The 14,518-nt window shown below is 38.3% G+C and overlaps 1 protein-coding gene across 3 annotated transcripts; it reads right to left on the bottom strand.

Annotated features, from left to right (window-relative positions):
* Positions 1–1,182: 1,182 nt before the first annotated feature.
* LOC121138595 (A-kinase anchor protein 9-like) lies at positions 1,183–14,512 on the bottom strand. 3 transcript variants are annotated; one of them, XM_040741253.1, is made up of 7 exons: positions 13,051–13,806; positions 12,235–12,384; positions 10,472–10,651; positions 6,885–8,022; positions 3,839–3,918; positions 2,537–2,669; positions 1,183–1,674 (listed from the first exon to the last, which is right to left on the bottom strand). In XM_040741253.1, the coding sequence occupies exons 1-7, from the start codon at positions 13,165–13,167 to the stop codon at positions 1,517–1,519; spliced, it is 1,956 nt and encodes a 651-aa protein (XP_040597187.1). In that variant the 5' UTR covers positions 13,168–13,806; the 3' UTR covers positions 1,183–1,516. The 3 variants fall into 3 exon arrangements, with proteins under 3 accessions (XP_040597187.1, XP_040597188.1, XP_040597189.1); XM_040741254.1 differs by lacking the exon at positions 13,051–13,806 and adding an exon at positions 14,363–14,512 and having other exon boundaries at positions 1,185–1,674; XM_040741255.1 differs by lacking the exon at positions 2,537–2,669 and having other exon boundaries at positions 1,574–1,674; positions 13,051–13,805.
* Positions 14,513–14,518: the final 6 nt, after the last annotated feature.

The raw sequence follows: 14,518 nt of genomic DNA, 5'->3' as shown, positions 1-14,518 counted from the left end.
ACGATGACATAAATGTTCAATCTGGGACTTTGAAATCTATATTAAAAGAATTAGAGAACTTCACACTAAGTTTGTTTTTTTAATCCCCTACACTTGTGGTGAAAGGGGAAAATAAAGCTAGTTAAGTAAAGTACATCTAGATTACAAGGAAAGAGTCTTGACTTGCCGGACACGACCAATATAGGATGCTATGAAAACCAGTCAATAGCAGGATAAAAATTAAGTTTTATGAGGCTATTTTAATTGGTCACTACTCTAATAGGTGTCCTCTACCACACGCCTACCTCCTGAATGTTTCTTATTTCCTTGCTTGTGTGTATATTTGTGAGCACACGCATGTTTGTGCATAAACAATTTATATGGGGTGCATGGGCATGGAAGTCAGAGGTCAGCAGCAAATGTTTTCTCTTTCAGGTTCTCAACACATTTGGAAATTTTCTATTAGGCTAGACTGGTTGGCCAGCAAGTCCCAGGGATCCTCCTGTCTCTACTCTCAAACTGGGATTACAGGACATGCCACATTTGCTATGAGTTTGGAGGGATTAAACTCAGGTCCACTTCTTGCATGACAAGCACTTTACTGAGCCATTATTCTCAAGTCCCCTGAGGACACTGGCAGTGAAAACTCACTCATTACTCAATGTGCAGAGGAGAGTGTAGAGAGAGAGTAGATGTCTGTCTTTAGAATGGTCTGCTTATGAGCTTTTCTCTTGGCAGTAATTGAGAAACCTAGTGAAGAACTCTCTAAGCCAATACAGACCTCTCCATGTGCTAGCATGGGCAACATTGCTGCATAGAAAAGCACTAAGGTCTAGTTCGTGTGAACACTTTTGGAGGCTGCTTGATTGAAAACTTTGGGCTCCTATGTGCGAATGTGCACTGTGGGTACACGGACTTTGGACTCCCATCCAACAATGTGAGGTGCACTCTCACCCTGAACTATTGGGGAAGGGTCTAGGCCCTGCCCTATATGAAATGACAGACTATGGACACCCCCATGGAGGGCCTCACCCTCCCTGGGGAAATGAGGTGATAATGGGGGTTTGGTAGGAGGGCAAGGGAGGAGGGGAGGGAAAGGGAGAGGGACCTGGAACTCACTTGTGAAGCAATCTTGTTTCTTATCTAAATTTAAACTGAAAAATAAATAAATAAATTTATAAAAAAGAATTTGATCCCTGCCAGAAAAAAAATTTAAAGACGGGCCCATTGCCTTAAGAAATGCGACATGTAACAGGCTGAGGGTATTGTTCACTGATAGAGTGCCTTTGTGGGGCCTTCAGCGATGGCTCAGAGGTTAAGAACACAGGTTGCTCTTCCAGAGTCAAGGTATCTATACAATTAAATACAATTGTCTCATTTGCTTAATATTTGACATTCATGTACACTTCATCATGACTCAGAGAGATACAGATTACTCAACTTCTCCAAATTTCTTCAGCTGACAGATATAAATGTTCCAAGAGAAACATATAAATGTTTATTATATTTCTACTAGCCTTTTCTATGTTCACTTATTTTAGAATTTCTTGACTAACAGAAGAGCAGATAATAAAATAAATGCAAATACCATATTTTCTACCTCACAGACCTTGCTTAACTGCATCTGCAGTATCACAAACTTGTTGTGTTCATCTGTGACTTTACTCAGAAGGTTTTGAATGGCATCTTGAAACTCTGATTGAAAAAAAAAGCAATTATAATCATTTTACTTTACTGTATAAGTTCACCTTTATAGACATTATGATTTACCTAATTACAACTGTAGAAAGCCATCTGGAAGGAAAAAAACCCATGTATCTAGTAATAATTTTTTAAATCATAACTGTGAAATAAGTGGTATGATATTAACTTGAAAATGTCATCCCAGTATACATTCTGTAGCTACTTGTTGGGGGGTTGTTCATTACCTATACAAATAAATATACTGGGAACATACAACTGTGTAGGAACAACAAGAAATTCAAGTTGGAATTTCTTAAGTACAAAAAAAACCCCTAAAACCACGAATGAAGAAAGTTATGTCTTTCTTTGTTAAGCCATGGGTGACCTGGAATTGATATGTAAACCCTACAGCCTAGAAATCACAGGGATCCACCTGCCTCGCCCAGAGCTTGAGCCACCACACCGGGCAGAGGATATTTCTTACTGTAGCTCACTCCTCAATGGTTTTGTCATTCACTCTAAAATTATTAACCATTAAGTTTAACTTAGCAAACTCAGTACTTCCTTTAAGATTTTAATAGGAGCTACAGTTAGAACCGTTAATGGAAAGAAGTAGAATAAAGGAATAAGTGGGAATACAGGCATAGATGAGAAAGAGACAAAGAAAATTAGGATGTCTCAATTATGTGCATTGTATGATTGTTACACTATAAAGACTGAAAGTGTAAATTAATTTACACAAATAAATTTCATCTCTAAAGATAAGATACTAAGATAGAAAATTATCTAAAATTAAGTTTTGAATAAAACTAAGTTTATAAGCAATTGATTTATGCCAAGTGAGTAGTGTTTAACAGTACAGTAAGGTTTTTACCTTCAACTTGGTATCTATAATCTTGCAAGTTCACCCTTGAAATTGCATGGTATACAAAAGAATTCTCTTTCTCTTCTATATTCATTTCACAGTTTAAAGGACAATAGGTTTCATCAAGAAAAGCTTGCATACTCTGTTAACAAAATTGAATTATTTCAAAATAAAACTTTGATTTCTTCTAAATACTATTAAAACATCATTAACCCATAGGAAAAGGTCAAAAGAATAGTAACGGAATCTTAATTCCCTCTTCTTCCACATATGAAATCCATCTGCAGAAAACCATGTTTCTCTTTGACATGAAATTATTCTTTTATCAGGAAAAGATTGATAATCTTAATACACAAAATGATGTCTTTTGTTCTGTTTCCTGTTAATATTGAATATATCATGAAGTGCTAGTGTTGAAACTCTAGGATGATCCCTGCTCCTACTCTCTACTTTCCAAATATCTCATGACTATATCAGCTATCCTGGAACGAACATCACAAGGGGAGAAGTTCAAAACTGACAGAGAGGTCTGCCACACATCTCTGCAAAATGATAATCTATCAAGGGAGAGATTATACTAGTGTCCTTTCTATAACATGCAAGCGAATTTATGATGATCTGTACAAATACAAAGTTAAAAATAACCAGCACAGTGTTCTCCAGAGCAACTGATAACCCCACTATCATTCAAAATCACGTTTCACGTTCTGTGATTTAATAAGACATCTAAGATAGTTTTACATTTTTCTCTCACACAACTGGAAATAACCATCATGATTTGAAAGATTTAATGCCAATTGTGTATTGCTACTCTTTCTTGCATTTTTTAAAGTTAAAGGACACTGTCAGTTAGTGATTGCACATATTAACTTCTCAGCACAGCCACAAAGGGGTACCATTTTATCCCATGGCACCTCAATGAACAAACTGTGTCCCAAAAAGATTAATTATCACCTCTCTGACAAGAGCAATGCTTATGCCATCTGCTCTTCTGGAGATGCAACTGATCTGAGTTTATTTGTCCTTCTTATGTGCTAACAGAGATTGAATCCAAGACCTTAAACATAACAGGCAAGCAATGATTCACCAAGTCACATTCCTAGCACTGATTCCTTTTGTTCCCAAATGGCTATCAGAAAAAAAGCCAAGTGTTCATTTAAAGCTTAGAACTCAGGAATGCTTTTTCAGTACAGTTCTATGCATAAGGGATTCAGGGAAATCCACATGGGTGGATGATTCTGCTCAGTGAATCAGCAGCAATTTAAACTTCGGCACCTCTAGTCCAAAACCACATTTAAAGTAACATTTTACCTTTGAAACAGAGCAGCACTCCTCAGACAATGCCTTTTGAAGTCGTCCAATGAGCACCTGTATAGGCTCTTTGTCTTCACCTAGCAGAAGATATAGCATATATGAGCCATTCACTGTACATGTGTAAGCAATACTGTCAGAGTTAATTAATCCAACTGCAAGCTTCCCTAAAACAAGACACATTTTAATTTCCTCCAAATTTATTTCCAATTGTGCAATGTAACTGTCTCAAAGGGTGCAAACCAGTGACCTATACTCCATCACAAGAAATACATCCGTATCCTATCCATTAAATCCATCAATGCAAACATCAAACAAAACTTCCACAAATGAGTCTTTACTTTTTTGCATAAGGACATACTTCAGTGGTAGGATACCTTGACTAGTACGTGCAAGCCCTGGGTTTCAGCCTAGTGCCACAAAAAACAATCTATCAATTAATAAATTAATTAAAACGTTTTAAAATGCAGTCCATTCTCTTCTCCTCTTTTCAGAAACAGTCATCATTACTCACTAAATTGCTTTATTGCCTTCTAATAGAATAATCAACTGTCAATAGAAAGCACTGGACAGGCTATCTGAAGACAATATCAACACAAAGATTGCATGCAAATACAAGTAAAATATTAATAATTAATAAACTAAAGAAGTCTTGAAATGAAAACTTGGCATCCTTCTTTAAGTGACTCTTGAAATCTGAATTTTTTCAGCGCAGAAATTCTACTGGAGACTTCGAAAGTACCCCATTCCTAATGGTAAATATCTAAACAAGAGAAAGGCAATATACAGTAACCCAACACCCAACACCAAACTGAGTGGAGAGAAACTCAAAGCAATCCAACTGAAATAAGGAAAAGACAAGGCTGTGCACTCTTGCCATATCCATTCGACATAGTACTGGAAGTTTTAGCTATAGCAATAAGACAACAAAAGGTGCCAGGCGGTGGTGGCGCACACCTTTAATCCCAGCACTCGGGAGGCAGAGGCAGGAGGATCTCTGTGAGTTCGAGGCCGGGCTGGACTGATTGCCTCCAAAACAATACAGAGAAACCCTGTCTCATAAAAACAAAATAAAACAAAAAAAGACAACAAAAGGTGATCAAAGGGATACATTGGAAAAAAAGAAGTCAAAATCTCGCTATTTGCTGAGTATGTGATAGTATACATAAATGATCCCAAAAATTCTAACATAGCATTTCTACAAATGATAAACAAGATACAGCATTAACTAAAAATGAACTGATAATGAACTTGATGTCTATAACCATCCTGGAGCCTTCATCCAGTGACTGATGGAAGCAGAGGCAAACACCCACACTGAACTGAACCCATTGAACCCAGTGACAGAGAGAAAGGAGGGGTGAGCAAATTGGCAAAGAATGGGCTGGCAAAACCAGCAGAGACAGTTGATCTTAACAGGGGAGAGCTCTTGTAACCTAGACCGACAGCTGGGAGGCCAGCACGGGACTGATCCAGAGCCCCTGAATGTGAGAGTCAGTGAGGAGGCCTGGGCAACCTATGGGGCCCTGAGAAGTGGATCACTGTTTATCCCTGGCATACAAACAGACATCGTGTGTCCATAACACAAAGAGGGATGCTCTCTCAGCCTGGACTCTCAGGAGAGTTCCTGAACCCTGCCCTGAATGAAATGACAGACTCTAGATATCCCCTATGTGGAAGGAAATGGTGATAGGGTGGGAGGCTGGGGGTATAGTAGGGGGGGATGCAGGAGGAGGGGAGGGAGAGGGAACTGGGATTGACATGAAAAACAAGCTATGTAAAATGAAAATAATAATAAAAAAAGAAAAAACCATCAGTAGACATCATATATACAGATGAAAAACGGGCTGAGAAGGAAATCAGAGAAATATCACCCTTCATAGTAGTCACAAATAACAGAAAATATCTTTGCAGTGACACTAACCAAACGAGTGAAAGGCCTATATGACAAAAACTTCATGTCTTTAAAGAAAGAAATTAAAGAAGATATCAGAAAATGGAAAGTTGTACCAAGCTCTTTGACAGGTAGGTAAGCATAGTAAAAATGGCAATCCTACAAAAAGCAATCTCCAGATTCAACGCAATCCCCATCAAAATCCCAGCACAATTCTTCACAGACCTAGAAAGAAAAACACATAACTTCATATGGATAATCAGAAAACCCAGGATAGCCAAAACAATCTTGTACAATAAACGATCATCGGGGGCATCACCACCCCTGACTTCAAGCTCTACTATAGCTCTATAGTAATGAGAACAGCTAGATATTGGCATAAAAACAGACAGGTGGACCATTGGAATCGAATTGAAAAACCTGATATCAACCCACACACCTATGATCAGCTGATTTTTGACAAAGAAGCTAAAAATATAAAATGGAAAAAAGAAGACATATTCAACAAATGGTGCAAATGGTAAAAATACATTTGATCGCATAGGCACAGGCAACCACTTCCTAAGTAGAACACCAGTAGCACAAACCCTGGGAGCAACAATTACTAAATGGGACTTCCTGAACTGAGAAGCTTCTGTAAAGCAAAGAACACCATCAACAAGACAAAACAGCTCCCTACAGAATGGGAAAAGATCTTCACTAACCCCATATCTGACAGAGGACTGATCTCCAAAGATCTTAAGAAACTGGAAAACAAACTACCAAATAATGCAATAAAAATGGGGGTACAGATCTAAACAGAGAGTTCTCAACAATCTCAAATGGCAGAAACACACTTCAGGAAATGCTCAACATCCTTAGTAATCAGGGAAATGCAAATCAAAACCACTCTGAGATTCCATGTCTCACTGATCAGAATGGCTAACATCAAACACACCAATCACTGCTGCAGTTTTTCTACTAGTTCAGTTTTATGTTGTAAGTCCTGAGTTTCCTGTTCAAGTGTACGCTTTTCCTTTACTTCGATTTGGAGGATACCAATTTTTTTAAGCTCATTAATCTGAAAAGTCGTTTGTTCTGATTTCAATTCAATGCGTGACTGCTGTAAATCTCTTAGCTCAGAAATTTCTAAAGTCAGCTGATTATGCTTACTTAAAAAGTTGTCTTTTTCGCACTGTAAAATTTCAATCTTCTTACACATTTCATTTTCTAACTCCTCTATCTGATGCTTGTGGTGAAGGGCCAAATTCTCTTTAAGTTTTTCAACATTTATTTGATGTTCAGCTTCTAGATCTTCTTTCAGTTTATAAAGATCTTCTTCATGGCTGAGTTGGAGAAGCTGCATCTGGGCTTCTTGGGACTCTGACATCTCCTTTACTATCTCATTCTTTTCTTTTTCTAGCATTTCAAGTTTTATTTTATACTTTGTAATTTCTTTCTCATGTTTACACTCAACCTCTTTCAGGAAATCAGACATAGTAGCGATCTCAGCTTTCACTATGTGCAGGGAATGATATGTATCATTTAGTTTACTTTCCTGTTGAGATATTTTGTTATGATCTGTAATGGTCTGGTATCTTAAAACGTTGTATTCTTCTAAAAGATCATTGAACTGTGATTCAAGAACATCTTTTTCTCTCTTAACTAGGCAGAGCTCCTTGCTGAGGTTCTCCTTTTGAGAAAGAGTATCTTGTAATTTTACGTCCTGTCCATTTATAATCACATTCAATAGGTCTAGTTGCTCTTTATACTCTCTATACATATTGCACATGCCTAGTGTAGTACATGCATATGATGCCAAGATAGTTTCCATTTCACCTTCATGGCGGGATTTAAGATCCTCCATCTTAGATTTGTTTTGTCTTATTAATTGTTCCTTCATGTGCATTATTTCTCTTCCATACATTTCATCTAGCTCCACTTGGAGGTGATCTACTTTCCTCCTTGTTTCTCTCTCTGTGCTCTGCTCTTTGCCAGTGTCTGTATGGTTATCTTTGTAATCTTTCTTCTGGAGTTCTTCTACTCTCCCCTTGAACTCTTCAATTTCTAAAATGTAGTGTTTCTCTTTCTCTTTACAATTGGCTAGCTCCAGTTTTAAGCTTTGGGTCTCTTGATCCTTTTCTCTAAGCTGTTCTTTTAAGTCTCCTACTAATTTATCAGCAGTTTCTAACTCATTCTGCAGGGCAGCAGATTTATTTCCTTCTTCTTTTATTGTTTCCTGTAAATCTTCAATGATGGCTTGTTTTTCTAATTCTTGGATGTTGTTATTTTCTAATTTCTTATCTTGTTCCTTCAGAAGGAAAAAAAGAAAAGTAGAATGATTTCTGGTAACTTTGTCGCTTAACTTTATTAACAAAAGGCAGATGGAAGTCACATTTTTACATCTTTCTATAAGAAGTAACTGATATGCCCATCCCTCAATCGTCCCCATGGTAAGGCTTGTGTACCTAGACACTTAGGAACAAACAAGAGTTCTAGAGCAGCTCAATCCTTCTTAGGAAGAAATACAAAATTACATTTGCTGTGATTAAAAAGTTTAATTAATGTAGGTGTGAACCATCTGGAAGAACAGGAAAGAATACGATAATAATATATTGTATGAATATTTTTAAAATAATAAAGATGTAATGAATTTTTAATTTAAAACTATACACCCTGATTTGCTTAGCAGGTATGAGTTCCAGGGTTCCAATCCCAGCACTGCCAAGAAAAACGAAGAAAAGAAGGAAGAGAAAAGACTGCCAGGCTGATGAGATGGCTCTGATGACCTGAGTTCACTCCCCAGACAGGTAAATAATCATAATAATTAAACATCCACTAAATCTTTGCTAACCCGATATATCTTCACTTTAAAAGTTAACTGATTAATATCCCAATTATTTTATCTTTTGATACCTAATTATACTATTAATCACTCTCAGACTACCCCAACAAATAGATTTATAAGTAAGTTGTGGTTATTCCCATGAAAGCTAGTGACCTGAAGGTGTTCTAATGATAGGAGATATTTCCTTGAGTCTTTCTTCATTTCACTGCTGGAAACTTAAGGGCAATCTATGATAACTGTAATATACATAGCATACGGAACTGGAACTACAGTTTCAGCTCAAACAGAAACTTGAAAACACAAAAGACACTTTGTGCAGTTCCCATTTGGTCAATTACACAACTGTAGGTAACAGCTCAGCCCAGACGACCACACCAAGCACAGGCATATCACAAACATATCAAAGCACCACGTGGAGCACAGGCCCAGGCAGAGTTTTGGATATGTTATTTTGTTTTCTCTGTGGGCAAAGACTTCAGACCCAAATACTAAATATGAAATAAAATCGACAGAACTGGCCAAAGGCAGGTGAATTATATCACAAAGGTCCTTGACAAACAGAACTCAAAGGGAATCTGAATGAATGCATAACACATGGAAAGAAAAAATGTCAAAGCTCAGACAGAAGAAAGCCCTCTGAAGGAAGCGCTGAGAGTACCCGTCTAAGCACAGTCCATGGAAAAACACCAAAGTGCCTTCAGCCTTTGACAATTATGGTCCCTCTAGAAAAATCATACACTGAGTCATGCATGCATGTACATAGTCTCACAGGACTCAAGAGGCAGCAGGATCTTCCAACTATACTCAATATAAACACTCGATTAAGAAAAATACAATGTTGGAAGTCGTGATGAAGGGGACTGAAGAACTGCAGCACATAGGCATAAACTGCACTACAATATGATGCATCTCAGTCCATCTGAGTCTAACGCCACAATGTCTGACTGCTAACACCCTCCCATCTGCACACTAATAACGTCCTAACCAGTGTTTGTCTTTTTAAGTTCATGTGTCCATGGAAAGAAAATAAGATCCAAAGGACCCGAAATGTACAGTTCCCCATGAAGGTTAATGGTTGCCAACTGATAAACTTATAATTGAATTTTTAAACATCGTCTCGAACTTGGAACAACCTCATTGATGTCTGTTCAAGTTCAGGACACACATAACACCTAAAATGAATTTTCTGAGCCTACACCTTTAATCAGACTGTGCTTTTGATTTGCTATGGATTGTAACATATTTTTACATAGGAAACCGCAGTGTGGTGCAACAGCTCTGCCCTGTCCCAAGCCATTTGAATCCAATTCTGGTGTGGAAATACAGCAGCCAGCAACAAATCACTTTTACATTTTGATTTCTCACTTGAAAATCAGTGAGAGCAAAGCTTTTAGGATGAGTTGCTCTTAGAATTTAAGATTATAATCTATATGATACATAATGCCACCCCCTGACCCAAAGAACCTTAATACCTAAAGGTTTCCAAGAAGTAGAACTTAACTTGCATAAATAGTCAACTGCATTTAAATTTTGTAATAGATCTACATAATTTTACATTGTGACAAAAGCATTTTCACAATTTAAGTCTCATAGCTAAAATAGATGGGAAAACTTCAGAGGGGACAAGGTAGATATTTGAGTTACAAATTTAGCTTCTACTGAGGACTTCAGGTAACATATGCATACCACATTAAGGAATACATTAGTGGGCAGTATTATCTTAACAACTATATTGGTGTGACATATACAGTTAGTATGAGATTCTTAATTGCTTTTGAAACAAATTATTTCCATATTCAAAGAGTTTGACTTAATTATAAAAGTTTCTAATTCACATGCATAATACACATGAATAAGAAAAATGCAAAGTTGTAACAAGCTAGCTGACATCTATCGTTACTATTTCATATACTTTAATTTTCTCTTGTAAAAGGGTAACTTCAGTTTTTAATTCCTCCTCCTTTTTCTGATAATCCAACAACAAATGGTTTTGCTTCTCCAGCTGCTGATGTAGAGCGTGGACCTGCTGCTTCACGAGAACCAGCTCCTCAGCAGTGGTACTGTGGGTGCTGCTCTGCAATGTCTCACTGACCTGTAAGTTGAAAATAGAAAGAAATTTCAACCTACTGAACACTCAATGACTGTTCATGAACAGACATCTGGAGTCTTATTCTGCTGGCACTGGCTCTCTGTGACCTCTCTTCAGGACTTTGAGATCTGCTGATGCTATGACTGGACTGATAGACTGAGACACCAAACTATCTTCTAAAAGATAGTTCAGACAAAGCAGTTCTAGTGAGGGAAAGAAGACCGAGGTCACAATGCCAAGAGAAGTGGTCAGGAAAATACTGCTGCATCCTGGATACTTTTCAAACTCTAGTTCCAATCTCTTTCAAAGTCTTGATTATATTTCTGTCCCTAAATTCTGTAGGACACCTGCATACTTCCAGTGAACTCTCAGGCTTAAGATATTTCATGTTGTTTTGGGATACTTGCTGTCAAACTCTGAGCAATGCAATCAGCCTTTGTGATAGTCAGGGTTCCTTCTGCTGAATGATAAAACACCACCACCAAAAGCAAGGTGGCGAGGAACAGGTTTATTTGCCTTATGCTTCCATCATCAAAGGATGTCAAGCCAGGAACTCAAACTGAGCAGGAAGCTGGAGGCAAGAGCTGTCTTAGAGGCCATGGAGGATTGCTGCTTGGTGGCTTCCTCCTCGTGGATTGCTTAACCTACTATCTTAGAGAAAACAGGACCACCTCCCCATGATGGCACCACTCATAATGCCCTGAGACCTCTCTCACCAATCACTAGTTTAAAAAATGCCTCAGAGTCCAATCTTATGGAGGAATTTTCTCAACTGAGGTTCCCTTCTTTCAGATAACTCTAGCTTATCATAACTATCCAGGGTGGATTCCCAAGTTAAGCAAAGTAAATGAAAGGTGTAGAGTAGACCAGTTGCCATTTTCAATATAATTAAAACCATGTCAGGATTACAAAGGTCCAATACAACTACAGAGTGATGTCTGCAAAAATCCACTCAGGCCACCTTGGTAAGAGTTTGAAGACTTCCAAAACATAAATATGGAGTTTAATACAAATAACAGTAGGAAACCACTCATGAAATAAGTTAGATTCTGGTTATGCTGGGCAGTGGTAGCAGCAAAAACCTTTAATAGCAGGACTCGGGAGGCAGGAACAGGCAGTTCTCTATGATGATGCCAGCCTAGTCTACATAGTGAGTTTCCAGAAAAGGCTTGGAAGCTACACAGAGAAACTCTGTCTCAAACAAACAAATTTTCTTTACTAATATCAACACAGATTTATCAGTGTTTTCAGTATGCTAAAGTAGTACACTAAAGTCCTTTTTTTACTACATGAAAAAGAAGCAAATGGCTCCATAGTAAGTTTTGATTTGTCCTAGAATTTGAAAAAGTATATACTTCATTGCTTGAAAATCAATAAATGGCCCTGCGTTGGTGGTGCACACACCTTTAATAACAGCAATGGGGAGACAGAGGCAGGCAGAGCCCTGTGAGTTCGAGACCTCCCTGGTCTACGAGAGCTAGTTCCAGGACAGCCTTGAAAGCCACAGAGAAACCCTGTCTCAAAAAAAAAAAACAAACAAAACAAACAAACAAATCAATGGACGTTGTTGTACTCATAATACTTACATGCTGTAATTGAATTTGTAATTTCTCCTTACTTTCTGTAATCATTTCGTTAATCATTTCATCTGTCTCTTTTCTTGATTGCTGCAAATGAGCAGTTAACTGAGTAATGATGCTGTATTGTTGTTTTCTGGCAGCTTCAAATTCATATAGCTAAGAGAAACCAGTGAAGACTGTAAATATTAGCTTTTGGGTATTTTTTCCACAGTGAGATAATCTGCCATGAAAGCTACTGGCCTGTCCAAATCAGTTCTAATTCAAAACTGACTTTGAAAACATATATCTGCATTAAGGAAGGACGAGAATATATTTGGGTTGACTTTTCCATGTTTTCTTATAGAAGAAGCATCTTTATACTTTAGAGTGCCCCGATTAATTCAGGGCAACAGCAACAGACACGATTAACCCAGCTTGATTCTGAAGAGGCTGGAATGAAGTATGCTGTCATTTTTATCAGTGTTCCTCTTCATCTTGACCTCTCTGCATAGCAGATGTCACTGTCACCAGTGAGATGACTTACAAGGCCTTGTTGACATTCCTCATGGGTTTAAGTCATACTTTTTGTGGTACACCAACTTCTCTCAGACTGATGACAAAAAGACACCTGTCTTACAAGAGTGGATTTCACTTTAGCTACCTGACACAGCTAAATTTTGAAAGTCTCAAATATTGCAGCTGTGTTTCTGCGATCCTCATTTTAAATGGGCTTCATGTTGCTATCTATGTACAAGAACAAAAATTATGAAACGGCCTAGGTTGCCATTGCAAAGCCCCCTATGTAATGAGCACACACACACTACCATTCACATGTATACAAACCAAAGCCACAGGAGGTGAGCACACCCTCTGCAGCACTTCTGTCCCCCAGGTGGCCCTCATTCCTTCCAGTTGTTGAGTTAGTTCTTCAGTCTCATGCTGTTTCCCAGCCAAACTCATTTTTAGTCATCTCAACGCAGGTCTGACTACACTGAGCTCCTTGTTCATAATGAGACTATCATGTCCAAATTCTTTTTCCTAAGTCAATCCACCATTTTTAATAATTCAGTACTAGCAACATTCCTCAGGCAGAGAGAAGAAACTTAAAATTCCACAGCAAAAGTCCATTTTAAAACATTTCTACCTCCTGCAAGTTCATTAATACAGAAATGTTTGTTAGTAATGAGACAGACACCTTAGCAGCATAAACAGGATTTCTGCACTACAAAACGGAGATAACTGGTCTTTGCTAAGTATTAAGAAACAGATACAAGTACATGCAGGAAAGCTTTGTTAATAAGCTGGGCACCTTTACACAGTATGAAATATTGGTATCATACATAGTTTAAATCCTACATATACTTAATAAATTTGTAGGCTTCCATGCGTTTGTCAGAAAACAGAAGCCATTTATCTGAAAAAAACTTATTATTATCTTAAACTGAATGTAATTTACCTGACAACAGTATTTCACTGAGCATTGGGACCACAAATCCAGCTGCACTCACAGGCCAGCTAGCCCTAGGTATCCTCTGTCTCTGCCTCCCCAGTGCAGGAACTACACACACACACACACTCACACACACCACACACACACACACACACACACACACACACACACATTTTCATACTTTGTATGTAGGTGTTAGGGATCCAAGCTCATGCTTGTATGGCAAGCACATTACTCATCAAAAAGGCATAGTAAGTTCAAATGTGAATCATTCCTCAAACACCTGAGTGCTTACAATGCAACCTTCTCTTCCAGTCACCACTAATTTCCCTCAGAATGCTTCTCCATACAAAGGGTAAATGGGCAGGCTTGAAAGACCTGAGGTTATCAGGCTTCAGGCTGAATACCCAGAGACGTCCATAGCTCAATAACCAGACACTTCCAGACACTTGGATGCAACCCGCAAGAGGTTTATTATTTACACAGGCATCTGTGGATGAATCAACAGCCTTAGCTAACTGAGCGCGCTGGGCTTTAAGACAGTTTTCTTTTTATGTACATCATTTTGGCAAGCAAAGCAATAGGGGTATTGTAAAAAGCAGAGCCACTGCAGGTGCAGATATGGGCTAGCAATAGGGGTATTGTAAGAGGTGCGGGCATAACTCATCCTTCCTGGAGAAACCACAAGGTCAAGATTAAACTTACCTTAACAGCCTGTGGGTGTCCTGCATCAGCACTCTGGACCAGATGTTCTTTTTAAACAGACCGTGTTCCCTGTCTAGGGAAAGGGACCTTGGGGAATTTTCCACTGAGGCAACCTTCTGAGTCTCAAAAAGGGGGGTGGTGTATTGAGGTTTTTCA

The sequence above is a fragment of the Mesocricetus auratus genome, unplaced genomic scaffold, assembly GCF_017639785.1.
Source record: "Mesocricetus auratus isolate SY011 unplaced genomic scaffold, BCM_Maur_2.0 contig_9180_pilon_obj, whole genome shotgun sequence".
NCBI classification, from domain to species: domain Eukaryota; kingdom Metazoa; phylum Chordata; class Mammalia; order Rodentia; family Cricetidae; genus Mesocricetus; species Mesocricetus auratus.
Note: the sequence above shows the minus strand (reverse complement) of the source record. Positions and strands in the feature narration are given on the sequence as shown.